The sequence below is a fragment of the Glycine soja genome, chromosome 7 (genome assembly GCF_004193775.1).
Source record: "Glycine soja cultivar W05 chromosome 7, ASM419377v2, whole genome shotgun sequence".
NCBI lineage: Eukaryota > Viridiplantae > Streptophyta > Magnoliopsida > Fabales > Fabaceae > Glycine > Glycine soja.
This window is the reverse complement of record NC_041008.1, coordinates 5,662,646-5,690,139: the sequence shown is the minus strand read 5'-3', so window position 1 is coordinate 5,690,139 and position 27,494 is coordinate 5,662,646. Positions and strand designations below refer to the sequence as shown.

General features: G+C 32.7%; 1 protein-coding gene and 1 long non-coding RNA gene across 5 annotated transcripts; one reads left to right on the top strand and one right to left on the bottom strand.

Moving 5' to 3' along the window:
• Nucleotides 1–894: 894 nt before the first annotated feature.
• LOC114418373 lies at nucleotides 895–8,598 on the bottom strand. Of its 4 annotated transcripts, none has more exons than XR_003668010.1 (5): nucleotides 7,941–8,598; nucleotides 5,303–5,737; nucleotides 3,131–3,744; nucleotides 1,855–2,481; nucleotides 895–1,231 (listed from the first exon to the last, which is right to left on the bottom strand). It is a non-coding gene; the product is annotated as an uncharacterized LOC114418373 (long non-coding RNA). The 4 variants fall into 4 exon arrangements; XR_003668009.1 differs by having other exon boundaries at nucleotides 7,945–8,598; XR_003668011.1 differs by lacking the exons at nucleotides 5,303–5,737; nucleotides 7,941–8,598 and adding an exon at nucleotides 3,861–4,045.
• Nucleotides 8,599–10,225: 1,627 nt separating this feature from the next.
• LOC114418369 lies at nucleotides 10,226–26,340 on the top strand. Its single transcript, XM_028383674.1, has 12 exons — nucleotides 10,226–10,393; nucleotides 10,886–10,961; nucleotides 12,446–15,383; nucleotides 15,479–15,727; nucleotides 15,820–16,536; nucleotides 16,865–17,650; nucleotides 18,590–18,997; nucleotides 19,106–19,270; nucleotides 19,701–20,525; nucleotides 22,674–23,132; nucleotides 25,176–25,982; nucleotides 26,231–26,340. Exons 3-11 carry the CDS (start codon nucleotides 12,483–12,485, stop codon nucleotides 25,965–25,967), a joined length of 7,302 nt encoding a protein of 2,433 aa, XP_028239475.1. The 5' UTR covers nucleotides 10,226–10,393; nucleotides 10,886–10,961; nucleotides 12,446–12,482; the 3' UTR covers nucleotides 25,968–25,982; nucleotides 26,231–26,340.
• Nucleotides 26,341–27,494: the final 1,154 nt, after the last annotated feature.

Genomic DNA, 27,494 nt, shown 5'->3' with positions numbered 1-27,494 from the left:
ACCTTAGTTATCATTTTAACTTCTCAAAGTCAAGAATGCATTGGCTATTGGGAAATCAGAAATGTTTCTGACATATACCCTGTACTGTATCTGTCCACCTGATAATCACGAGTTCCTTTTTTTTTTCTTCCAAAGAGAGGGAAAATCATTATGCGAAATGAAGATGAAAACAGTTTTACAATATATTTAAACAAACGGGAATTATTCCCAAAACAGTCTTCCAAGATCCAACAATACCAAATATGAGGGTTTTGAGCTTCTCCTTAATAAATCATGGACTCTATGAAGACCTAATTTACTTAATTATGTTTGTTGTGTTTGATTCAATGTACGAATAACCACATGTTGGAATATGGGGATATCTGCAATGTTTTTGAAGTCACTTGTTATTAAATGTTACGTTGCAAAGATCAACCTGGACAAAAGTTAGATAACATGAGAAGAAAACATTATAAATTGTTGAAATATTTTGGATAATCCAATTCTTCAAATCATTGAAAAAAGATATGGTGCTTCAAATTACTATGTTTTGATGAAGCTAGTCAGTATGGTTATTGATATAGAAATTACACATATAAAACTTATGGGGTTTTTTTTTAATGAAATTTAGTAGTGAAACTTAAATCAAAGGAATGAACAAATTACTAGAAATTAGACACACACAAAAATTCATAGAAATGAATAATTTACCAGAAGTAACATAAACATCTAGATTCTATTGGAATTGAATATATTTAATTTATTGCTATAATAATTTTAAGAATTTTTATAATTTACTAATTTATTATTTTTTAAAAATTACCCATAATTTTTTTAAAAATGATTTACTAACTAAAATTTTGCAATGTGAAATTTATTTTATCTTATATATTTCAATATTCAATAACAAATTCATACAGATGAGTAAAACAATCTGCTATTGCATGGGATGGGTCATCACTAGTTTAAAAATAAATACAAGTTCATGGACTAAATTAAAATAAAAAACAAGAGATCTAATTAAAAATTTGATAAAAAAATTCAAAGACTTGAAAATAATTAAACGTTATTATTATCTCTCACTTTCTTTCTCTTCCATTACTTTTTTCTTTCTGCTTCTCTTTTTCTTGCATACATATACACCATAAAAGGGAATGCACCTTTGGCATTTCCACTTCTTCAATAGGTAGAACAAGCTGCGTGTGAAAGCAGCTTTGTCGGATGTCAAAGAAGCCCTCAACAGGTTTAGTGCCTAACCAGAATAGACATAATGAACAACATCACTTCAAAATTGAAAAGGCTCTAGATGGGTAACATGGAAGAAATATTGTACAAAGTTAATTATAGCCAATCGTGTTTACTTATCTTTTTTTTTTCTTCTAATTTATTTTTCTAGGTTCAATTTATTTGTCTTTTGTCTTCCTATTTAAAGGTTCAATTAGTTTTTTTTTAAAATTAATTAGATCTTTTATTTTTTTAAAGTTCAATTAAGTCTCTAATTTCTTTAAATGAATTTAATTTTAGTTTCATTTAAAATTATCAATTTTGGTCCTATCTTTTAAAAAAATTGGAAAAAATTTAAAAAAAATGAGACTATATTAAATCCATTTTAAAAATAAAAGATTTAATTCAACATTTTAAAAGTAAAAGATTTAATTAAACTATTAAAATAAAGACCTAATTAAACCTTGAAATAATGAAAAATTAAACTAAACCTAAAAAATGTATTAAAAGATAAAAAAGTAATCAAACCTAACTAATTATTTGACTAAATTAAGACAGATGTTAACTAAAATCATCATATGAACTGAAATTTCTTAAACCAATATTGTGGCTTAGAAGAACAAGTCGTTTAGAGTGGATTATGAATATTACCTCGAGTCTCTTCCTGATTTCCACCAAATCATCCAACTCGACATTCTCCTCCTCCAGCTTTTGCAGATACTCAATGCTAGAAGTAGTTGTCATTGGTATCACTTTCAGATCATCCATCACAACAAATAGACACGGCCTCTTCATAAATCCCACACCAGCTTCTTTTGCTCCATCAGAACACCTTGGCTCAAAAAGTTTCAGGTTTTTTGCTGGATATTGTAGCATATCATTTTTCTTTGAAATCATTGTACGTCCCTCATTATCTTTATCTGCTACAGTGCCACACCAATACTTAGGAGCGTCGTCTTCTTGTAAAACATTTAGTGGATTGATCTTACAACCAAATTTAGGAGCGACCCTTGGATTAATCAGTAAGGATTTGTTTCATGACCCGATGAACCATGATGGGTTGAGATTCTTCACACTTGTGCACAAGTTATCAATGCTTCCCAACGATAACTTGCCATTCATAAGGTTTAGAATAGATCCAAGAGGTTCTCTGTGAAGAAGCTAACTAGAAAATCCACAAATCTCCCTCTGCTCCAGCAAACAGAATCTCGTTCTTTGATTTGCTAAACATTATCTTGATTTCTGGAGAACCTTTCCAATGAAATGGGCCACAAGCATCTGAGCCAGTATGTGATGAGAAAGAGTGTGATGAATTAGATTCTCTATTTTCTAAGAATACATTACTAAGAGGAGATTTGGAGGTTAATGCTTCGTTTAGTATGATAAATATCAGAAAAAAGAAAACAAAAAACAAGGCAAGTTTTAAGCCAGTGAAGTTACAATTCCCTAAACAAGGAAATTTTACACCAGTATCTGTAAAGGAAAGGTTCTGTTCATCGACAACTTTACAAGCTAACTAAGGAACTTGAAGAAGGTTATCAGCTACTTACATAAGTGGTAAGCTGCAAGTCACAAATGTTTTGAATTCAATGTATCTGGACTTCCTAACAGAAAATAATCATTTTTATCTCATGAAGTATATTTTTCATTGGCAAAACTTACTAGTTCTATTTGTTTCCCAATACATATTCATGCTCAACCTTTTTAAGTGCACGCTGAGTCTAACTCTAACATAGTACATAAAAATCTCTTATTTGATTTAGAATTCGGAGGATTGAAGAGAAAAAAGAAGGCAAGATCTTTGTGCCTAACCTTTGCGGGCCAAACAATATTGAGAGGAATTTATTCTTTTTACCACTCCCTTCCCCTCCTTTAAACCAAACAACTCATGTAAGTACCACCTGAAATGAATATAAAGCAATATTACCTCCTTCGTGCCAACGTCTCTATACTTTTCTTCCATCTTGCTGCTGAAGTTTTTGTGTCCAAGTTGGAGGGGCCGTTGTACAGAGTCACTTGGGGAGCTTCGGAGCACTGTCAAGTCATCAAAGATCAAGAACATGGCATCCCCTTTAACGAAAATACCGTCGACCACAGAAGCCTCGTCCTTGGACTCTTCCAGCAGCTCCATTTTCTTTTGCATCAATTTTCTACAGGAACACCTTGCCCCTTCAAAACTACTCAGCAACAAATCACTTCCTTTTGAACAGCTGTGACAAATGAAATACTTTTTGGGCTCTGTGTCATCCACCTTCACTTTTAGTCCCTGGTAAGAGGCTTCTAACGGGTTGCGTGGAGAAAGCAACATTTCCAGAAAACATCAGGACTCAAATTTTGCACACTCTCGTACAGATTGTTGATGCTACCAATCTGTACCGGTTGGTTAAATTGATTCCCAAGCCGGATGATAGTTCCCAATGGAAGGGATCAGGAAACTAAAGAGAACATCAACAAAGTCTCCACTTGCTTCTGCCATAACTACACGCTTTTGTTCATTGTCCACCCAATATCTCAAAGGGATTGTTGCTTCTTGGCTTGAAGCTGAAACATAAAATTAAACATTAGTATATTGTAAAGGACCACAAGATCTACACAAGGAACACCAACCACGCTTTAACTATTATAAATATAATCCCCATTGAACCATTTTACATGACCTGATCACACACTCAACGCAACAAGTTTGTGTCCCTCTCTGATGATACGAATTTTACTTCAACATATCTACTTTATTTTCCTCACACATTGTTACTTGGGCGTTCATAGAAGTCCTTTATTTTGCATATCTATCCTCCCGCTAGAGGCTCTCATACATGTGAAATTTGAGATAAGACTCAATCAAGTTTATCCTGACATGTCACACGTGATTTTTTAAGGGATAAGCAAACATTATCAAGAGTATCAAGAGTGTTGCGTATACGTGTTTGGAACTCTAAACAAAAACTAAACAACAACAAAATTAATTCGGATTTTAGTAAAGTTTATTTTTTAAAAAAAACTAGTTTGAACTTTTTGCAAATTACTTCTAAATTGATTGAGTTACAAAACAATCTAGAATTTGGTTTTGAATGCCAAAATCAGTTTCAAAACCAATTTTTTCCTAAATTTAAACATTTTACAGATTTTTTAATTAGAAAATATCATTGCCTTAATTTAACAATACTCAAAAATTTAGGTTAAGCAACCCTAATAAAGAGACTTAAATATGTTTTATTCTAGTACTTTAATATTTTTTAATTTTCATTTTTTTAAATTTTTTTATCATTTCTAGTCTTATAAGTTTGTACTTTTTAATTATAATTACTTTAAGATTTTAATTTTTTATTTGTAATTTTCATAAGTTCACGTCTAGATAGACAAAAATAAAAAATATATATAATTTTATAAGAATTAAAAATAATAAAATATCTTATAAGGATTAAAATTAAAAAAAAAACAATTTCCAAGGACTAAAATTAGAAAAAGAGGAACCAAAAATAAAAAAATCCTAACTTACAAGGGAAAAAAATATTTTAGCCTATTGTTAGAAGTAGAACTTAACCAAATTGGCCGGATCGAATTGGCAATACCAGTCAATTCCGTATCATAAAAATCAATCTTGCAAAGAACCGGTTAAATCAGACAAAGTGAGCAAGAGCTAATTCTTTAGCAAAATTTTCTTAATTAGAAAATATTAATTTTATGATGATCAATAGTACGTCAATTATATTTATTTAGTTTCTAAGTGTAGTTGCTAATGAATATTATCACGTGTTAACAAAAATGTTAAAATATATTTGATTTAGTTTCATATTTTACTTTGAATATTGCAAATGATAAGCTATTAGTTAAAACGTTGATGATTGAGTAATAAATTTTTAATCACTACTAACTACAAGAAATATATCTTATGTCACTTTCTACATCGATTGTTAAAAAATTGAAGTAGAAAGTAGTGTGATGACAGTTTAGCAATTGAATTCAACTTTATACCACCAATTTATCTAAAATCTATGTTGGCAGCATATTTTAACATCCATTCAAAATAAAATTGATGTTAAAAAGGTATTTTAACGTTGATTATAATAAGAATTGATCTTAAATTGTTTTCTATACTTACTAATTTGAGAAGTCCATTTTGCTCTTGCCTGGTCTCTACTCCTCAAACCCTTAAAATCTCTTTTCTTCCTTGACCTTATTACCACCACAACCTTAAACCACCATCATGACCTCGTGCCAAACCCCAACCACATGGCAAGAGCTACACCATCCCCATTCTCTTCTCCTTCAAAATACCTAGAACACCAAGACAGGACCTCACCACCGCCACCTTCAAACCGCCACTGTCATGCCACCATTACTTCATGTCTTCTCATCCCCATACATCTTTCATTCTCTTTTCCCTTTTGTGCCACCAAGTGTTGTATTCTAATTCTCGAATAAAGCACAACAAAACTCTTCACTTCGTTGAAATCAGATTTGCGCACATCTGAGCTTTGTGGGAGTCAAAATCAACCTTGGGTGGAGCTGTGTCTGTGCTTGCCATCCCAATCCGCTAACAATCACCATACACCAATCATATCAGTATTCATTAATTTTGACAACATAAGAAATCATCATATAAAAAATTTATCATTCACATGTTCATCGCACTTATGAACATATTTATAGTTCAACGAACATAACAAAACATTCTAATATCATGAATTCTTATAATCACCTACCCAAAATCAATGTGAATTTCATAAATTAATTTTAATTATAAAGCAACATCATTCTATTCATTATACTATTTATCTAATTGATATTGTGGTCCTTATCTAGTTTCTTAAGTTCTTATATGGTACCTCCTTCATTTCCTATTACACACCTTTATGACCTTTGTATGTTGAAAATATGATATCTAGAGTTATACCAGCTCAATTAAGTTGATTCTTATCTCATTATAAAGTTAAGAATGTTTTATACAATTTTTATATTTACTCCAAGAGCTAGTTCGTAAGTATATTATGCCTAAAATTATGAACAAGGTTGAACTTTTACCAAATTTTGACAACTTGACATTTGCCATTAATTTGATCACATCTGGAGTTGTAGACAATATTGTTGAGTGAGACAAAAGGGATTAGTTAGATAATATCTAAAGTTATGACTTTCATGAAAAACACTTTTCTAAATTCAGACTCTACAACTGAATTTTAGCCATTGAAATCGATTAAAACAGAGGTCAGATCAAGGAAGCAGCCCCTGGGTTTGAATTAACAAACTACAAATCTATATGTAATCGATACCATAAACCCAGGATCAACAAAACAACTACTGTGACTAGAATTAATTGGTTACAAAACCTTGTAATCGGTTACTTTAGTCTCTTGGAATGATAAATTTGTCCCAAATACATCTGTTTTATTTTTTTATTTCGAGAAGAGATGTAGTCACTGTACAAGAAAATCAAGCTGAAAGAATGGAGTTTGTGTTGTCCACAATAGTAGAACAAACAATTAATTTTACAGTGGACCCGATAATGTCTTCGTGAGTGTTGTAAGAAGGACTTTAGACTAACTCACTATTTTAAAGGTCATTTTCATGGTTTTTCTTTTCTTTTTTGGATACTCTGGCTCACAACTATTACCTCACCACATCAACATTATTGCATCCTTGGATTATACCTTAAGCTTTACTAGACACTTAAAATTGACCTCCTATGCTAAATCTAGGGCCACTAGTGTACTAAGACACCTAAACCTCATTCTTACTCTTGACCACTCATAAGGGTTTCTCGTTACTATAACAGTAGATGAGAACATGTATAACCTTTCCTTTCCTCTGAATCGTCCAACTTGGACTTATATCACATCTCTTTATGATGCATAACATCTTGCTAACCTTTCTTGGTAGCTTACATTTACTTTTTATGGGTATAATCCTTTTACCTGTAAGGGCAGTATCCAACTACACATGTCCTCATCTAATGTATAGATTTGCTTTAGGTCACCCACATAGCAACTAGGCTCATGACTCTTCACATGTGGCTCTTTTGCTATGACCTATAGTTAACCCACCAGTCCCACTGGGCGGACTGTCACCTTCGTTAGGAAAAGGAAGAGTCTCTCTTCTATTTTGCTCTCTATGAAGCACCCATCCTTCATTGTAGAGAGGTTACTTTCCCCTATGGTAATCAGGGTGGTAGTTCCACCACTCACCTCTAGGAGGCCTCTTAGCCCTCTTTCAACTCCTTGGAGTTGTCTCATTTCCTTTATTCCCTTTTTCCGCTTTTTGTAACCACATTTCATTTCCTCCTGTTAAAACCTTTTCATGAAAATCCTTTTTCACAAACCTTTTGAAAACTCATCATACCTTGGTGACCTAGGGGATCCTTAGCCATTTTTCACACCGTGGTATGCCGAGCATGCAGCTCTTAAACATGACTGATACTAGGTAAGGTTCCACCCTATGTCACTACGGGGATATCCTTTCAATACAAATCTTTCTTGAAACCCTAACTTTTTTTCTGAAAAACCTTTACTGAAACCCTTTAAGGAAACTCTCCACCTTTTTATAAGAGATATAGGTATAATTTTAAGTATCTTTTATTTTACAGGGTTCATCGTAACATACAATTCCAAGCATATGCAACAATCACATGATAGAAAATACATATGATGATTAACATCACAAAGTACCAAGCAAATAAAAAATATCCAAAGGAAACAAGGAGGAAAGACAATCAGCATAATTAGGTTTAGGTAGACTAATACCTACCTTAGCTAGCCTCTGTACTTTCTCAAGTTCACTCTCAGGAAGGTAACTGGCTTAGCCACAAGCCTTGCTATAGCTAGTCCTCTAAAATAAATTTTGGTTACTCGCCTTAGTTTATTTATAATAGCCTCTAGCTTAGCCATGGATTTTGTTGAATACAAACCTAAAGAGAACCTATGAATGTGTCGCTTGGTAGGGCTGCTACTGGCTTAGCTAGCTAGTTATAACTCTGAAGGTTTGCTCTCGGTGGGCTAGCTCAATCTCTAGCTTATCGAGCTGGTGCGATTCTACACTTTGCGAAATTCACAAATTAATCTAAGCTCCCAATGACTACCCAAGCATCCAAACTAACAAAAATTACATCAATAATGATCCCAATTTGGAAGTAACCGCCCTTCATGGAGAGAAGCCTCTCCTATACTTCTTCACGAAGCTATGATAAAAGGAACCTAAACTTGGGCGCCCTCGTTGTCAAACCCATCATCATTCATTGTTTTCCTCTTTGTGCTTTCTGGAATAAACGAAAATGTATGAACTTTTTCTAAATGCGATACGACAGCGAAACTATGAAAAGTCAAAGATCGAGTGTTTATTTGTCTATCTATGTGGCTATTTGATGGTGGATCTGTGGGTTGTGGTGTGATGATTTTTATTTCTTGGATGCCATTTTTGCTTTCTATAGATTATATTACTTTCCCCCATGAGTTTCTATTGATTAAGAATTGCTTTGTGTTATTCATGTTCAACAAAATGAAATCGCACAAAGGAGATGGGACATTTTGGGGAAAATCATAAAAATATCGTGCTCATTAGTGAAAAGAAGGAGTTTTTTTGGGTGAAAAAATAAAGAGTTTATGTAATTAGTGAGAATCTCGGTATCTTTTTAACTTAATAGGATTTTTATTATTTTTTAAAAGATTAATGTCGACATATCTTCATTCAAATTTATATTATTCTATTTAATAGTGTATAACAAATTTATTTAATTTGATCACGTTTATAGATAACTTATTGTCTTAAAATATTAATTTACATTAATTATTGAAATATATTCCAACAATAAAAAAGGCTATACATGCATGCAGAATCAATACACAGGTAATGAATTCAAAAATTTAGTAGATGTGAATTAATAGGATGGAATTAATGTGTTTAAGATATGTTTGAGTGTGAAGCTAGCAGTCTTCTTTCTTATGGGAATAAAAGAAAAATTCTTTATTAAAAACACAAATATACATTCAAACTTATATCTTTTTTATGATTTTTAAAATCTGATTAGCTCTTGACGGATCTGGTTTTAGTAAATGTATTTTGATTTTTGATTGAACAACTATTTAATATTCTTTAATTACCTCATTAGCTCTTGACGGATCTGTTGGAAAAGAGATATAATTGTAGCTAGTACAAGAAAATCAAGATCAAAGCATGGAGACTGTGTTGAGCCAGTAACTAATTCTGTGTTGGATATGCTTGAAAAGCAAGTGGATTACATCCGTTACAGGCGAAACTTTAATGGCAGCCCTTGAATATTCCACTGTGAAAATTATTGGAGTGCATATGGACCAGGTTGGCTGGATAAGAGAACTTTAATCAAAGCAATTGCTGACCAGGTGGAGTGGGCCAGGTTTAAACTATCATTTTTTTCTTTAAAAAAGTTATGTAGACCTATATGCAAGTTTCCTTCACTATCAAAAGTTTAGATCAACTTATATGAGATTATATTCACTGGTTTCAAATTCAAATTTTAAATATATAATTATATTAAATATTTGAATAAAATTTTTTATGATACTTGATTAGAGTATAATTAATTACCTTTTTAGTAGAAAATACATTTGGCCTAAAAAAACCAACTTTCCTTCTCAGAACCTGGTATGTAAATGCGTTCGATTTAGGACCAGAAAAGGTTATAGAGAAGGACATGACATCCCCAAAAAACACAGTATACAATTTTATTTGTAATTTTTTATAACTAAAAAGAAGAAGAAAAAAACTACTTCTCTGCCTTCTACTGGAGGAGACAACGTACGTGTTTCATAATCTAGATATTTCATCACCAATTAATAATGCAATGAGGACATGCAAGATAATAATTGAGACATGCAGAGATGGATCATTCATTTATAAAGTTAAAGTGAAAGCATCTTTACACCGTAAAAGAAAAAGCGAGGACCACTTCTGTTCCCCATTATATCAACCTACTTCCCCACTTATTTCGTTTATGTCCTTAGCATGAATATATATAGATTGTTGGGGAAATCGAAGGGAGTAAAGTTGAAGTAAACACCCGGGACGGAAGTCATTAGAATCAGATACTCATTAGGCCTTAAGTTTTCACTTTGAATCACCAGTTACATGCAAGGAACTTCACAACATATTTTAATTCAAAGGTTAAGACTCAGATTCATGAATCTTCTTCTCATGATCTTCAACTTTTTTATTTTTATCTGAGGTAAGACTCCACCTAACCCGATAATCACCACAATTAATAATGCCAGGAAGATAAGATGACAATTGAGATAAGGGAGAATGAACCTTTGCTTATAAAGAGCTAGTTTGAATAAATTTTTTCATAAAGATTTTTAAGATAATAAAATAAGAAAAATAAAAAAATATTTTAAAGTTAAAATTAGCTTTTACATAATTTAAAAAATCATGTTTTAAATAAGTTAATATGAATTTTTACAAATTAATTTTATATTATGAAAAAAATTATTCAAACATGTGTAAAGATAAACTTAAGATATATTTTTACATTCCAAACACTCAAACAGGAAGGATCATTTCTGATTTCTTTCGTCATGCTCTCAGTATTCTCATGCTTTTTTACTTGATCTTGGTTTTCTTCGGACTAGTAGTACCCATCCATATCCTTAAATCATGTTTAGCTTGCCAACATATTTCAGCTTTCTTCCTAAATCTGCTCTTTTTTTCTCACATTCAGTTTATTGCTTACGATTTGGAATAGTGTCAAGTAAAGACAAATCACAACTCACGGTCATCCAATCCCAAGAATAGAGGTTTGTTCCTTTCTTTATAGCTTATTATATTGGCTACTTCTTTTGTTCATTTATTTAAGATTTGAAGAAATTTCACTCATAAAGATGGATATATAAAGTTCTCGTTTAGATTTTTCAACTCTCATGGCTAATTTTACCAAAAAATAATATATTATAATTTAAGCCTCGATTTAATTTGTAGCTCTTTAACAAAATTTTGACAAAATTAATTCATTTCATTCAAATGTCCAATAATAAGCTTTAAGAGGCAGCAGCTTCAAAACGAGGGGAATATTCAGAAATGAATGCTCATAAATAAATATATTTGCAGGCCAGCTTTTTGTTTCTTAATTATCCATTTGGTCTTCAAATTATATTAAAAGGTTTAATTTGATTTCAAATTTCAGCGGCTTTTATTTATGAACAGTGGAAATTACTATATTTATTATTAGTTTAAAAAATAAAACAAATTTCATTTCTTTTTCTTCTTCACTTTTGGTTCTGTGCTTGGTTTCATCCTCGGAAGGATTTCCCAAAGCAAAGTGGTGGTGCCACGCCACAGTGGTCAACTTTTGAGTGCGTGTGGTTTGGTTGGGTTAAGCCAAAGTGAGGAGTGAAGAAGAAGAAACAATGAGAATCCTTTTATTTTTTTATATAATAATAAATATAGTGACGGAAAAAGAAGAAATGATTAAAGATCGTCACTATTCATAAACAAAATCAGTTGAAATTTGTTATCTTAAGGATGCCAAACTAATTAGAGGGAAAAGAGCAGATTGGTCTATTTTAAAATAATTTGTGACTAAAGTGAATTTTTTAAAAATTTGAAACCAAATTATACCTTTTAAAAAATAATTTAGGAAACAAATTGATAATTAAGTTTTTTTTTAAGGATGCTCCAAACTTTTGAATTAATAGTGATGTATATTTTCATTATTTAACTATATGCTTTATAATATATAGTTTATTAGACCTACAACCGTATTCCAATTTAGGCTTTTTTTTTTTACCTAACAGGGGTAGTTTTTTTTTGAAAAATTTATCAACATGAGTAATTTTTAAATTTATTACGGACTTATGAATAAGTTATATTTTAAAACATAACTTTTAATAAACCACATGCTAATGTGCACAAAATAAATTGAATGCATGGATAAATGCACTGACTTATCCATTTTGAGCGTCCTTTGTCTTACAATTGTTTGTGATCATCAACATATATGTTAATCATTTGGATAAATTATTTTTATTATTTAAATAAATTATTTTTTAGGGTCCTGGTCTTACAATTGTACTGCGATCATCAAAATATATTTAAAATTATTGAATTCTATTTAAATAAATTATATTTATCATTTAAAAATATTATTGAAAATGAAAGTTTTTAAACCATGGAGTCCTTCTCGTTGTTCATTGATTATTAAATGAACTTGTGAATTTTGATTGATGAAATGTATTTCCTTAATTAGTTATAGACTGATATGGTTTTTATTTATGTGGGGAAGAGATGTAATTATAGTATAAGAAAATCAAGCTGAAAGAATGGAGTCTGTGTTGTCCCCGATAGTGGAACGAACGTTTAATTTTGCGGTGGACCCCATTATTCGGCAGTTGGCCTACATCCTCCGTTGCAGGAAAAACGTTGATGAACTCTTGACTAGTTTTAAGAATCTTGAACTTGAAAAAGAGTCCATAGATAGTCGATGTGACCAAGCTGAGAATAATTTACAAAACATTGAAGCCAAAGTCAAAGAATGGTCAAGGAAAGTAGATGAGTTCAAGACAGAAGTAGAGAAGTTTAGGAACGATGAAGGCCACAGAAAGACAGGGTTGTCCAATGTTTTATTTTTATTTCCTTACTTTTGGAATAGGCATAGACTTGGCAGACAAGCTAAGAAGATGGCAGAGATTGTTAAGAATCTAATAGATGAGTCTGCCAAGTTCAATGAAGTTTCCTACACAGACAACTTAACATCTAATGATTTCACTTTGTCTAATCCGGGCTACATGCGATTTGCTTCTAGAGATTCTACGGTGGAAAAAATAATTGCAAAACTTGAAGATTCCTCTGTAAGAATGATTGGGCTGCATGGGGGTGGTGGCATGGGTAAGACCACTTTAATCAAAGCAATTGCTAAGAAAGCTATGGAGAAGAAGCTGTTTAATGTGGTGGCTATATCAGAAATCACAGCCAATCCTGATCCACAAAAAATCCAGGAAGACATTGCTTACGCGTTAGGATTGAGATTGGAAGGGGAAGGTGAGAATGCTAGAGCTCGTCGTCTGATGACGAGGTTAAAGCAAGAGAAGGAGAACACCCTTATAATCTTGGATGACCTTTGGGACAGATTAGACTTGAATAAGATAGGGATTCCACTTGATGGTGATGTTGATGATAATGATTTAAACACAAAGACAAGCAATGCTAAACAAGGTCCCAAAGAGGCGACTAAAGAAAAATCTCTTGGTGATTATAAGGGCTGCAAAATTTTGCTAACTTCAAGGGATAAAAACGTATTAACTGATAAAATGGAAGTTAAGTCAACTTTCTGTGTAGAGGAATTAGATGACGATGATGCTCTGAGGTTGTTTCGGAAGGAGGCTAGAATACAGGGTGAAATGTCCCAGTGGAAACAAGAAATTGTTAAGAAGTACTGTGCAGGGTTACCTATGGCTATAGTTACAGTTGGAAGGGCATTAAGAGACAAGAGCGACTCAGAGTGGGAAAAACTTAAAAACCAAGACCTGGTGGGAATTCAGAATTCTATGGAGATTTCTGTAAAAATGAGTTATGACCGTCTAGAAAATGAGGAGCTCAAGTCCATTTTCTTTCTTTGTGCGCAAATGGGTCATCAACCCCTAATTATGGACTTGGTGAAGTATTGTTTTGGTTTGGGAATACTTGAAGGGGTCTACTCGCTTGGGGAAGCTCGGGGCAGAATATCTACATCAATCCAAAAGTTGAAAAACTCAGGTTTAGTGTTGGATGGAAGTTCTAGTATTCATTTCAATATGCATGATCTTGTTCGAGATGGAGCTTTATCTATAGCACAGAAGGAGCAAAATGTATTTACTTTGAGAAATGGAAAACTTGATAATTGGCCTGAACTCGAGAGGTGTACTTCTATTTCTATATGCAACAGTGATATCATTGATGAGCTTCCAGAAGAAATAAATTGTCCTCAACTTAAATTTTTCCAAATTGACAGCGATGATTCATCTTTAAAAATACCTGACAGTTTTTTTAAAGGAATGAAAAAGCTCAAAGTATTAATGTTGACTGGTATTCAACTATCAAGCTTACCATCTTCAATTGAAAGCCTATCAGACCTCAGATTGCTTTGTTTGGAGAGATGCACCTTAGATCACAACTTATCCATCATAGGGAAGCTGAAAAAATTAAGAATTCTCAGCTTTTCTGGATCTCGAATTGAAAATTTGCCAATTGGGTTAAAGGACTTGGATAAACTACAATTACTAGACATCAGCAATTGTTCAATAGTCACCATGATTCCACCTAATCTTGTATCAAGGTTGACTTTGTTGGAAGAGTTGTATGTAAGAAATTGCTTCATGGAAGTGTCGGAGGAAGGAGAAAGAAACCAAAGTCAAATTTCATTTATTTCTGAACTAAAGCATTTGCATCAATTGCAAGTGGTGGACTTAACCATTCCATGTGCTGAAGTTTTTCCTAAGGAACTGTTCTTTGACAACTTGAGTGATTACAAGATTGAGATTGGGAACTTCAAAACGCTTTCAGCTGGAGATTTCAGAATGCCTAATAAGTATGAAAAGTTCAAATCTTTGGCATTGGAGCTGAAGGATGACACTGACAATATTCACTCTCAGAAAGGAATAAAGTTGTTATTTAAAAGAGTTGAAAATTTGTTGTTGGGAGAGCTAAATGGTGTTCAAGATGCTATTAATGAGTTGAATTTGGATGGATTTCCACATCTGAAACACTTATCCATCGTAAACAACCCTAGCATCAAATATATCATCAACTCAAAGGATTTGTTTTATCCTCAGGATGTTTTTCCCAAGTTGGAATCTCTATGCCTCTACGAACTAAGAAAGATAGAGATGATATACTTTAGTTCAGGTACAGAGATGATACGCTCTAGTCCATTTACAGATTGCTCATTCACCAAATTGAAAACCATCAAGGTCGAGAAGTGTGAGCAATTGAAGAATCTTTTCTCCTTTTGCATGGTTAAATTGCTTGCCAGTCTTGAAACAATTGGTGTTTCCAATTGTGGTTCTTTAGAGGAGATCATTAAAATACCTGACAATTCTGATAAGATTGATTTTCTTAAGTTGAAGTCTTTGTCACTTGAATCATTATCATCATTCACTAGTTTTTACACCACAATAGAGGGGTCTTCTACAAACAGGGATCAAATGCAAACTACTGTTATGGCTCATCCTCTTTTTGGTGAACTGGTATGACAATGCTTAATTTTCCTTTAAAATTTTTAATTATTCTGTGACTAATTATTTTTCAGTTGTAAATATGTTAATTGTGTATGTGCTTACAGGTTGAAATACCAAACTTAGAGAACTTGAATTTAATCTCAATGAACAAGATCCAGAAGATATGGAGCGACCAGCCCCCGTCAAACTTCTGCTTTCAAAACTTAATAAAATTAGTTGTGAAAGATTGTCATAATTTGATATATTTGTGTTCATTGTCCATGGCCAGCAGCTTGAGGAAACTGAAAGGCCTTTTTGTAAGCAATTGTAAAATGGAGAAGATTTTCAGCACAGAAGGAAATAGTGCAGACAAGGTGTGTATAGGTGTAAATAAGTAAATTTTTATAGTTGACTGAATGTTATGCTTTTCTGTTTAGTTTCGTTGTTTGTTTTCATCAAAGTGCAGGTCTGCGTCTTTCCTAAGTTGGAGGAAATCCAACTCGACCAAATGGATAAGTTAACTGACATATGGCAAGCTGAAGTGAGTGTTGATTCCTTTTCTAGTCTCACTTCTGTGTACATTTATAGTTGCAATAAACTAGACAAAATTTTTCCGAGTCACATGGAAGGATGGTTTGCAAGTTTGAACAGCTTGAAGGTTCATTCTTGTCAGTCAGTTAAAGTGATTTTTGAAATCAAAGATTCTCAGCAAGTAGATGCATCTGGTGGGATAGACACAAATTTGCAAGTTGTTGATGTAAGGGGACTCCCAAAGTTGGAGCAGGTGTGGAGCAGGGATCCAGGAGGAATTCTTAACTTCAAAAAACTTCAGAGTATACAAGTGTCCTCTTGTGAAAGACTGAGGAATGTATTTCCAGCTTCTGTGGCCAAAGATGTTCCAAAGCTTGAATACATGTCGGTAGGAAGTTGTGATGGAATTGTGGAAATTGTTGCCTGTGAAGATGGATCCGAAACAAACACTGAACAATTAGTGTTTCCTGAACTAACCTACATGGATTTAGGTTACCTATCAAGCATCCAACATTTCTACAGGCGGAGACATACTATAGAGTGTCCAAAATTGAAGAAGTTGGTAGTAAAGGAATGTAACAAGAAGCTAAAAACATTCCAAACAGGAGAAAGCAACAATGAAGAAGATGAAGCAGTTTTTTCAGCTGAAAAGGTAAGTCTTATTGTGAGACATAAATGCAGAGTGATATTGTAAGATGTGTGGCATACTTAAAAAAGATATAGCCCTCCTAAATATAATATGGATTATTAATTTAATGTCTGTCGTTCCCTAATCCCTCTTTTATTTAGAATTTAGAATTGAAGGGAATGTTTGATTAATTATTATAATTTAAGAGCATTTTTTAGTCTTGATGGGACCCCAGAGTAACCAATGTGCAGGCAAGGGGCGCTCCATCAGGGATAAGCTTACAATAATAATATATATAAAGTACCTTCCTTCTTCATAGTCTACTATTTTCTTTTCTTTTATTTCTCTGTAGATATTCCCCAACTTGGAGTGTTTGCATATCGACTTTGACGAAGCACAGAAGTGGTTATTGGGCAACACTGTGAAGCATCGAACGCACCGTTTAAAAGAGCTTTGGTTGAGGAATGTTAATGATGGTGAACGTCTCTGTCAGATTCTGTACAGAATGCCAAATCTAGAAAAGTTATACTTGTGGGACGCTGAACATTTGCTTAAAGAGTCGTCCGAGTCACGTTTGGGAACCGTATTACAGCTGAAAGAATTGGTTTTGTGGGAGTCAGAGATAAAGGATATAGGATTTGAACGAGAACCAGTTCTACAGAGGCTAGAGCTTTTGAGCTTATTTGGGTGCGACAAATTGAGGAATTTGGCTCCTCCCTCGGTATCATTGGCTTACTTGACAAATTTGAAAGTAGAGTATTGTGGTAGATTAAGGAATTTAATGGCATCCTCAACGGCAAAAAGCTTGGTTCAACTTAAGTCCATGAAGATAAGGCAATGTGATGAATTAGAGGAAATAGTAAGCAATGAGGGAAATGAAGAAGAAGAGCAAATAGTGTTTGGCAAATTGATTACTGTAGAACTTGAGGGGCTAAGAAAGCTGAAAAGTTTTTGCAGGTACAAGAACTGTGAATTCAAATTCCCGTCATTGAAAGTATTAACAGTGAAAGAATGCCGAATGATGGAAACATTCACGGAGGGTGGCGCAAGAGCACCAAAGTTACAAAACATAGTTACTGATGACAATGAAGAAGGAAAAGAGGAAGCCAAATGGCAGTGGGAAGGAGACTTGAATGCCGTACTTATTCATTTATTTATGATTTAACTTTATTAGTCCGTTTGCAAATAGATACCGTGAATTTTAATTTTGTTTCATTTTTTTTGTTAAATTAAATTATTTTCTATTGATCTTTAACCTTTATTATTTTTGCAAATAAGTATCTTACACGTAAATTTCCTTCTAATTGTTCTTTAAAACTTATCCGCAAATAAGTATCTTAAACCTTAATTTCATTCAAATCGATCATTAAAACTTATCCATTTTATAAACAGTTCTTTCTATCATTTTATAAACTTAGTTATGGTTTCTTCTTCGTTAGTAGTTTAACTCAATTTAAGATAAAGGATTATTCAAAAAATATATAGATAAATTTAACTGATTAGACTTAAATTTATTTTTAATTCTTACAATTTATAATTTTTTATTTTTTATTCTTGTAAAAATGAGTATGACTTACCTAAGTTTTTGGCTCTTGTAAATTAGTGTTTTTTTTTTCATTTTGATCCTAATAAATTTATTTTTCTAATTTTAGTGTATGTAAGTTTGTGTTTTTTAATTTGGTCGATATTTTACTTATTTTTAATCTATTAGTGAGAAAATCTTATTCGTAAGTTTTTAGTCTTGAAAAACTATAAAAAAATCAATTTTTAATCATTTTCATTATTATTATTATCATTATAAACAATTTTATATTTATATTGTATTAAACTTTTATTTTGATAACATTATTACTTACGACTAATTTGATAACACTTTTATACATTAACCGTCTTTTATTAATTAATCGTCTTTTTATAATATAGAACTATCCGTTTCAATTTTATATCCTCATTCTGGTATTGGAAAACTTGTAGAATATGACTTGAATTTGAAAGTTTTTCTTGTTATAATGTAATCGCGAGCTGTGAAACTGACATATTAGCCTTTTGTATATAATGTCATATTTTGCATGCACAGGTCTTGGAGTCTGCAAGTACTGTATCATCTCTTAGCCTCAGAGACAGCCCACCACTACAAGTGATATGGCGTGGCTCACGGCCGATCACAAAGTGGTGCTTCAGTAAGTTGAAGTATTTGACTGTGGACGGATGCCAATTTTTAACAGATGTTGTCATACCCTTCTATTTACTTCCTTTCTTAACTCATTTGCAACAATTACAAGTCTCCCACTGTGGTTCTGTGAAAAGCATATTTGATATAACACAAGAAAGAGAAATCACAACTATGGGATTGGGAGCAGCAGCCTTCCCTAGACCTCTCCCTTTTTCCCTCAAGAAATTGACTTTAGAGAGGCTGCCAAAACTGGAGAATGTCTGGAATGAAGATCCTCATGGAATTCTAACCATGCAACTTCTACAACATGTTATTGTTGAGAAATGTAAATGCCTTACAAGTGTGTTTCCGGCATCAGTAGCCAAAGATCTTGTGAAACTTGAAGATCTATTTGTGCAAGACTGTGAGGAATTGATGGAAATTGTTGCAGAGGATAATGCAGATCCAAGAGGAGCAAATCTAGAGCTTACGTTCCCGTGTCCCTGTGTGAGGTCATTGAAACTACAAGATTTGCCCAAGTTCAAGTATTTTTACTACTGCTCAATGCAGTGTGACATTTTCCAGACACCTACCGAGGATGAAAAGGTACTATTGTCTTACTACTTTGTCCTTACTGCATAATCTCATGCAAATTAAATATAATTGCACTACTTCATTTTTATTGTTCAACATGAATGATATGAACATGCTCTTAAAATTAAAATGTGAGAATTTCACGTACATGCTATATATATATATATATATATATATATATGCGGTGTTCTATCTTCTATACCTATTAACTCCCATTTTTATAAGTAAAAGAATACACTTAAGGGTACATGTTGCTTTCATGATACAACAATGACATTTTAGGTTTGAGTTTTATTCTTATTAATACAGACAATTACATAGAATCTTACACACGCCATTTTACTTTATCAAATATCATGTATGGATGGTTCTCAAATCTTTATAAACAACCTTTATAACTGCTCTAACCTGTTTTTGCTTGGTTATCGGTTTCTCTTGATAGCCGACATCCAACTTACAGTGCCTGTTACTCGGTGAAAAAGGACTGGAGATGATCAAGCGTGGAGAATTTCAGACAAACTTCTTACACAAGTTACAAGTTCTTACTCTGTGCTTTCATATTGGGTCGAATGTATTTCCATATGAAATTCTACAACTGGCGCCCAATATAGAGAAGCTTGTGGTGTGTGATGGTTCCTTCAAGGAGATTTTCTGCTTTGATAGTCTTAATGTGGATGAGGCTGGACTCCTATTACAGCTCAAAGTCTTATGCTTGGAGTCCCTTCCAGAGCTTGTTTCCATTGGGTTAGAGAACTCTTGGATTCAGCCCTTACTGGGAAATCTAGAAACCTTGGAAGTAATACGTTGTTCTAGTTTAAAAGACTTGGTACCATCTACAGTGTCTTTCTCCAATCTGACATATTTGGAAGTAGAAAGATGCAATAGCATGCTATATTTGTTCACATCCTCAACAGCAAGAAGTTTGGGTCAACTCAAAAGAATGGAGATAAAAATGTGTGATTCAATTGAAGAGATAGTAGTCTCTAAGGAGGGGGATGAATCACATGAGGATGAAATAATATTTCCGCAGCTCAATTGTTTGAAACTTGAAGAATTACGAAAGCTGAGAAGCTTCTATAAAGGAAGTTTATTAAGTTTCCCATCATTGGAGGAATTGTCAGTAATCTCTTGCGAGTGGATGGAAACATTATGTCCAGGTACCCTAAAAGCAGACAAGTTGGTTCAAGTTCAACTTAACAGATACTCAGATGCTATCAAATTGGAAAATGACCTGAACTCTACCATGCGGGAGGCATTTGGGAAAAAGGTATGTTTTCAATTATTTTCATTAAATATGATTGATATTGGTGTATATATATGTTGTTGTTATAATATATGCACCGTCTCAGCATACTTTTCGCTTAAAAAATATACACCGTTAGGTTAATTAGATTCATCTTCAAATTAACTTTGGCCTCATCCAATTTATCTTGGATTCTCAGTTTCGTCCAATTTTTCGGAAAACCAAAAAACTCACAGAAACAACATTTATGTGCCAATCTAATTTGGCTCATTAATTTTTTACGTTAAACTCATAATATTTAAATAATTTAATTTATTTTCCATGTACTTTATCAATGCTACTTAACTTGCATATATTAATAATATTGATATAAATTGAATCCAAACTCTTTCAAGTCACTGTAAAAATGATTTGAAAATCATTTAATTTTTATTTTATTAGTAAACCATTTAATTTTATTTATATTAATCCTATTAAATAAAAGAAACTATCAATCTTTTGTAATCCACTCTTATATATATATTCAAAATATTTATCTTTTAGCAATTTTAACTATATAAAAAATATCGTCTAGGATTAAGATACTAATTATATTTAAAATCTAGATTAGGGTAGTTAAAATGTTAGTTGTTCATTTTTTTAACCTTTTGTTATTTCTTCATTTATACATAAAAATAAATTAAATAGATATTAAAAAAATTAGAGTGACTTGAAGAAGTTTAGATTCATTATATGTTATTATTATTATTATTATTATTATTAATTTCTAATACAAATAAAAGTTAAGTAGTATAAGTAAGGCATATAAAAAATAAGTTATTTAAATATTAGTGAGTTTCACTTACTAAAAAAGTAAGAGATTCTTTTTTTAGTATTATGTAGGAGATTAATATAAGTCAAATAATCTTGTTTGTCAATTTAATTGTATGACGTGATTGCAAGATCAATCTGATGATATATATTGTGTTGGAGAGAAAAGTATGTTTGAGAGGATCCGAATCCAATATTTTGACGGAGATTAAATGTGTTGTATTTATTAGTAATCATTGCATATATGAATTTTTTATAAGAAGGATCATTGAATTTGTGCGTTTTTCTTATAAATAACTCCCAAATTGAGACCAATAAATATGTTAAATTGTTTTTTTAATTTTTCTAAATAAGGTAAAAAAAAAATACTCCACTGTCTAGCTTTGATCATGCGCATGTTTTGTCGAATGATTAATTTTGAATTTTGAAAAATAATCTACTCTTTCTTTCTGATACAAATATCTAGAACCTTTTTTTATGAGTACAACAAAGGTATATAAAAAATATTCTGAAAAATACTTTCATTGTGTGTATTTCATGATAAATTTAGAATGAATATCCTAGCTAGAATCAACTAGTTGAAAACTGTTATCTCAGGCGCATTGATCCAGAAATCAACAAACACGTCTTTAATTTTATACTAATTATAACATTAATCATTGCATCGATCACTTAAATAATTTTACATTAACTATTCTTATTTTTTTATTGTTATTGTTATTATTATTATTATTATTATTATTATTATTATTATTATTATTATTATAACAAGCCTTTTAAAAAAATAATAACAATATACAAGATTAGTTTTATTTTATACTATACTCTTTTTATAATGGTTTTATACTATAATTTTAAACTAATCAACTTTAAAACATATATACATATGAAAAGTTGCAAGCGGATGGGGATGGGGCTAGGGCCTGCCCACCTCTAGATCCGCAGTGGAAAATAGCCTAACTTTAGGTGTTATGTGATAAAAAAAAACATTAAATTAAATTTAAGTGAAGATAAAATTTACATCCTTGTCGTTTTAATTTAGTCTCATTCAAAAGTGAAGCATTCTCATGGCATGGACAAGCCTAAATCTTAATGATTGACATACAAAGCAAATCAATGTTACGGTCTGGTGGAATTATTCTACAATGCAATGTATCATTGGACTGCATTTACGTTTGTTTTAATCAATACTAGAACTCAGATTCTCTTAACCTGCCAAATTATAATTTTTTTACTGAATTACTATTTTTAAAATAATTACTCTTTAAAAATTGAGAGCACATTAGTTATTTCGTGAGATTGGGGATGCATTTCTTCGTACAGAATAATAGTACTCTTTTATTTATTCTTTTACGTTTGCAGTTATGGCAGTCTGCACACTACAAGAGATATATTGACCTCAAAGATAGCTCACTACAAGAGATATGGCTTAGGCTTCACTCACTGCATATCCCCCCACACTTCTGCTTCAGATACTTATACACCTTGACTGTGGACGGCTGCCATTTTTTATCAGATGCGGTGTTACCCTTCTCTTTACTTCCTTTATTACCTAAATTGGAAACACTGAAAGTTCGAAACTGTGATTTTGTGAAAATCATATTTGATGTGACAACTATGGCAGCACTCCCTTTTGCCCTGAAGAATTTGATTTTAGAGCGGCTGCCAAATCTGGAGAATGTTTGGAATTCAAATGTTGAGCTTACGTTCCCCCAAGTCAAGTCATTGGCACTGTGTGATCTGCCAAAGTTAAAGTATGACATGTTGAAGCCATTTACACATCTACAACCACATGCTCTAAATCAACTCTGTATTCATAAGGTATCATTACTACTTCTATATATATGAACAAATTGCCATCCTGTTAAAATTAAAAAGTTGTGAACCTTTCCCTTATACAGTTATATATGCTATGTTGAGTCTTCTATCCATCTTCTACGCATATTAGATTCCATTTCTTTTATGATTTATCCACATAAGTCAGATAATACAGCTACTATTCAATATTGATCTTGATGAATTTATAATGGAACATGTTGCAATATTCATGATGTGAAACAGCATTTGAGGTATGATCCTTATTCTCATTATTTTCTTGGCAAAATTTTACTTTTGGTCTCTTACTTTAGCTTCAATTTTGTATTTAGTCTCCCGGTAATTTAATTCACAAATTGGATCCCCTGTTTTATAAAATCCTGTAATGTTGGTCTCGGACGCCTCAATTAGACATTGACTGTTAAGCAGGGACGTTGACGGCCACGTGTCAACGTCTGATAGGCACCTGAAACAGTTTGCGATTTTTAACCTTCAGTGATATTTTTTTCTATTATGAAAGAAACCCTAAAAGCAAATCCCTAACCCTAAAGGCTCTGCAGCTTCATCATACTCATTAAGTTCTGGCTCTCTAACTTCGTGGAAGACGCTGCAGCTACTCTCCGACGCTGCCGCCGCGTCCACTGCCATTGGCACGAAATCGTAGACGCCGGAGTCCTCCTCCTCCACCGACACGCTTCCGTCGTTCGCCTCCAATGACACCTTGCGAAACGCACCATTTCTCCACTCGGAAACGCCTCTCCCGGGGAAAGTGCACAACAATCAAGGAAGGAAGTAACATTACCCAAATCGAATTTGTTGCAATCAGGGAAGGAAGTAACGTTACCATTACCTTCTTCTCTCGCTTCTTTCTCTTGGCAGTCCTCTGATTGTTGTTTTCAAATGCGAGATCTGAAATGCAACCTAGCCTCGAGCTCGAGCACGGGTTCGAATCGGTCTCTTACAGTTCGTTCTTCACTCTGTCCAAAGTCGAGTTTGGCTTTAATGGCCGCCTTGAGAGTCTCCCACTCACTCTCCTTCTTGAGCTGGTCTGCGAGCACCACAAACTCTAAAGCAAAAGGGTGCGCACGAGTTTAACGGCAACAGGAGCGGTGGCGGCAACGACGGCCAGGTTGTTGGGAGTTGTGACGCCTTGGTTTTCAAATATTGGTTTTGAACTTCAATTTTTTAGTGATAGTGAACATTGGTTTTCAAATACTAGTTCTGGAACTTCAATTTTTTAGTGATAGTGAACATTGGTTTTCAAATATTGGTTCTGGAACACTTTAATTTTTTAGTGATAGTGAACATTGGTTTTCAAATTTTGATGCTATTTTCTAATTCGATGTTGATATCCGTTGGTTGGCTTGACGGCAAAAGTCAAGTTGAGGTGGGGAAGAAGCAAACCAGTAGGGAAAGAGGACAAGCTTTAGGGTTAGGGATTGGCTTGAACGTAAAAAAATTTTACCAGATGGGTAAAAAAATCCGACAGTTTCAAGTGCCTATCAGACATGGACACGTGACAGTCAACTTCACTACCTAACGGTCAACGTCCAATTGTGACATCGGGAACTAACATTGTACTTTTTTACAAAATAAAGGATCCAATTCGTGAATTAAATTACCGGGAAACCAAATGCGAAATTGGAACTAAAATAGGAAACCAAAAGTGCAATTTAACCTATTTTCTTCTACAACCTTCCTAATAATCTCATTTATCACTTTTCTCGTCTTAAAATATTAAACTCGAAATAAATTTGTTTGGACACATATTGACATAGGGTATCAATATCCTTTCCCCACCTTATTCTTTTTACGGTATCCTTTTCCAGCTTGTAAATAGGTAGCCTAGTTCACCTTTTTTTCTTTTTTGGTTTTTAAGTAAACTGGTTTCTTTTTAATTGACTTGTTTGCACCTATTTAATTGAATTGGTTAACAGTTATTAATTATCAGACTTAGCATGAAAGTTCATTATTTCAATTATATAAAAAAGAGCTGGATCTATAACTGCCCTAACCTTCTTTTTCTTCTTTGTTGGTTTCCCTTCGTAGCTTACACCCAACATAGAGCACCTGACACTCGGTGAACATGAACTGAACATGATTTTGCGTGGAGAATTCCAGGGAAACCACTTAAACGAGTTAAAAGTTCTTGCTCTGTTCTTTCATATTGAATCCGATGTATTTCTACAACGGGTGCCCAATATAGAGAAGCTTGAGGTGTGTGATGGTTACTTCAAAGAGATTTTCTGCTTTGATAGTCTTAATGTGGATGAGGATGGATTGGTTTCACAGCTAAAAGTGATATGCTGGGACTCCCTTCCAGAGCTTGTTTCCATTGGGTCAGAGAACTCTGGGATTGTGCCCTTTCTCAGGAATCTAGAAACATTGCAAGTAATCAGCTGTTTCAGTTCAATAAATCTGGTACCATGCAAAGTGTCTTTCTCCAATCTGACATATTTGGAAGTAAACCGTTGCAAGAGTCTGCTATATTTGTTCACATCCTCAACAGCAAGAAGTTTGGGTCAACTCAAAACAATGAAGATAAAAATGTGTTATTCAATTGAAGAGATAGTCTCTAAGGAAGGAGATGAATCACATGAGAATGAGACAATATTTCAGCAGCTCAATTGTTTGAAACTTGAATATTTATTTAAGCTGAGAAGGTTCTACAAAGGGAGTTTAAGTTTCCCGTCCTTGGAGGAATTCACAGTAACGTATTGCGAGAGGATGGAAAGTTTTTGTACAGGTACGGTAAAAACAGACAAGCTGTTACAAGTGAATATTAATCACCGTGTTATCCCCTTGGAAACTGATCTCAACTCTGCCATGCAAAACCGATAGGCATTTCTGGCAAGGGTATGGCTTTTTTATTCAACATTATTATAATTGTTGTTATCATCCACCATTTTAGTAGTATTCACTCTGCCATGCAATGATTTAGTTTTTACCAGTACGTCACATGACAAGATTAATTTAAATTTTGAAAAGAGTTTAATTACCGTGTTTAATTTATAATTAAATTCAGAAATTTTCTATCTTTGGTCGGCTTTTTCATTGTCGTCATTATTATTATTAACTAACATATACTTTTATGAATTGCTTAGGCAATGACTCCAATATTGCAGTTAGAGGAGATTGATTCACCAAAAAGAAAATGGTTAGAGGAGATCAACAAATTAAGTTGCCCAGTGCCTACCGAAATAAATAAATAAAACAAAGTGGCCCAGTTTTATTATATTTGTTTGTGTGTGAATAGAAAACGAATTGTATGTGTAGTCTACCCGGATAGTGGTGAAATACACTGTTCTATTTTATTTATTTTGTAATGTGTGTGATTATAAGTCGTAGACGACCATGAAGAATAAAAATGAAGTGATGAACGTTAAGTATATAACACTAAAACTTGATTGTTTTATGACAAAATAGTAAAATTGTAAATTTGGTTTTCAAGATTATTTTCCGTCTCGGATTTGGTCTTCCGGTAATTTAATTTACGAATTAAGTTCTCATATTTTATAAAATCGTGTTATGTTGGTCCTCTAGGCCACAATTAAACATTGACCGTTACAAAAGAAAGTTGACTGTCACGTGTATGTTCTTATTGGATGATAATTGTCACATGTCATGTTCTGATTGGTCAATGAAAACATTTCATCTTTCATGAAGTTGGTATCCAATCAGAACATGACATACGACTGTCATCATCCAATAAAAACGTGACACGTAATCGTCAGAGTCACTTCCTAATGGTCAACGTCCAATTATGGACTGGGACAACATTGCACGATTTTACAAAATAGGAGAACCCAATTTATAAATTAAATTATTTGGGAACCAAATCCGAAATTGAAGATAAACTGGAGAGATCAAAAATATAATTTTTCCTAAAATAATACATCTTCTATTTGTTTATCATTCATTTTACCTATATTTCAAGCTTCAAAGTCTTCAACATAATTTTTAAAAAACTGTCTTCAACATAAGTTTGATTGTAGTCGGTGTTTACCACTTTACCCATGTCTTATAATTAACATCTAAAGATTGCTAGCTTTACCCAAGGGCAATAATGGAATTTATTATAATTTTGTTGTACTAAATAGTGATAATGATATGGAAAATTTAATAATCAATTTAAATATTTTTTTTATTTAGATGCTATGTTAATATAGTATCTCAAGAAATTATAATACTACTACAAAAAGTCATTTCAAAGATAATTTTTTTAAGTATTTTTCATGGCGGTTTTGAACCATCTTTAAATTTATCATCATGAAAAGTAAACATTCTTCACTATAATTTTTAAATCATATTAGAATACTAATTTATACATCAATTTTCTTGGAATTGTCTATATTATATTATTTATTA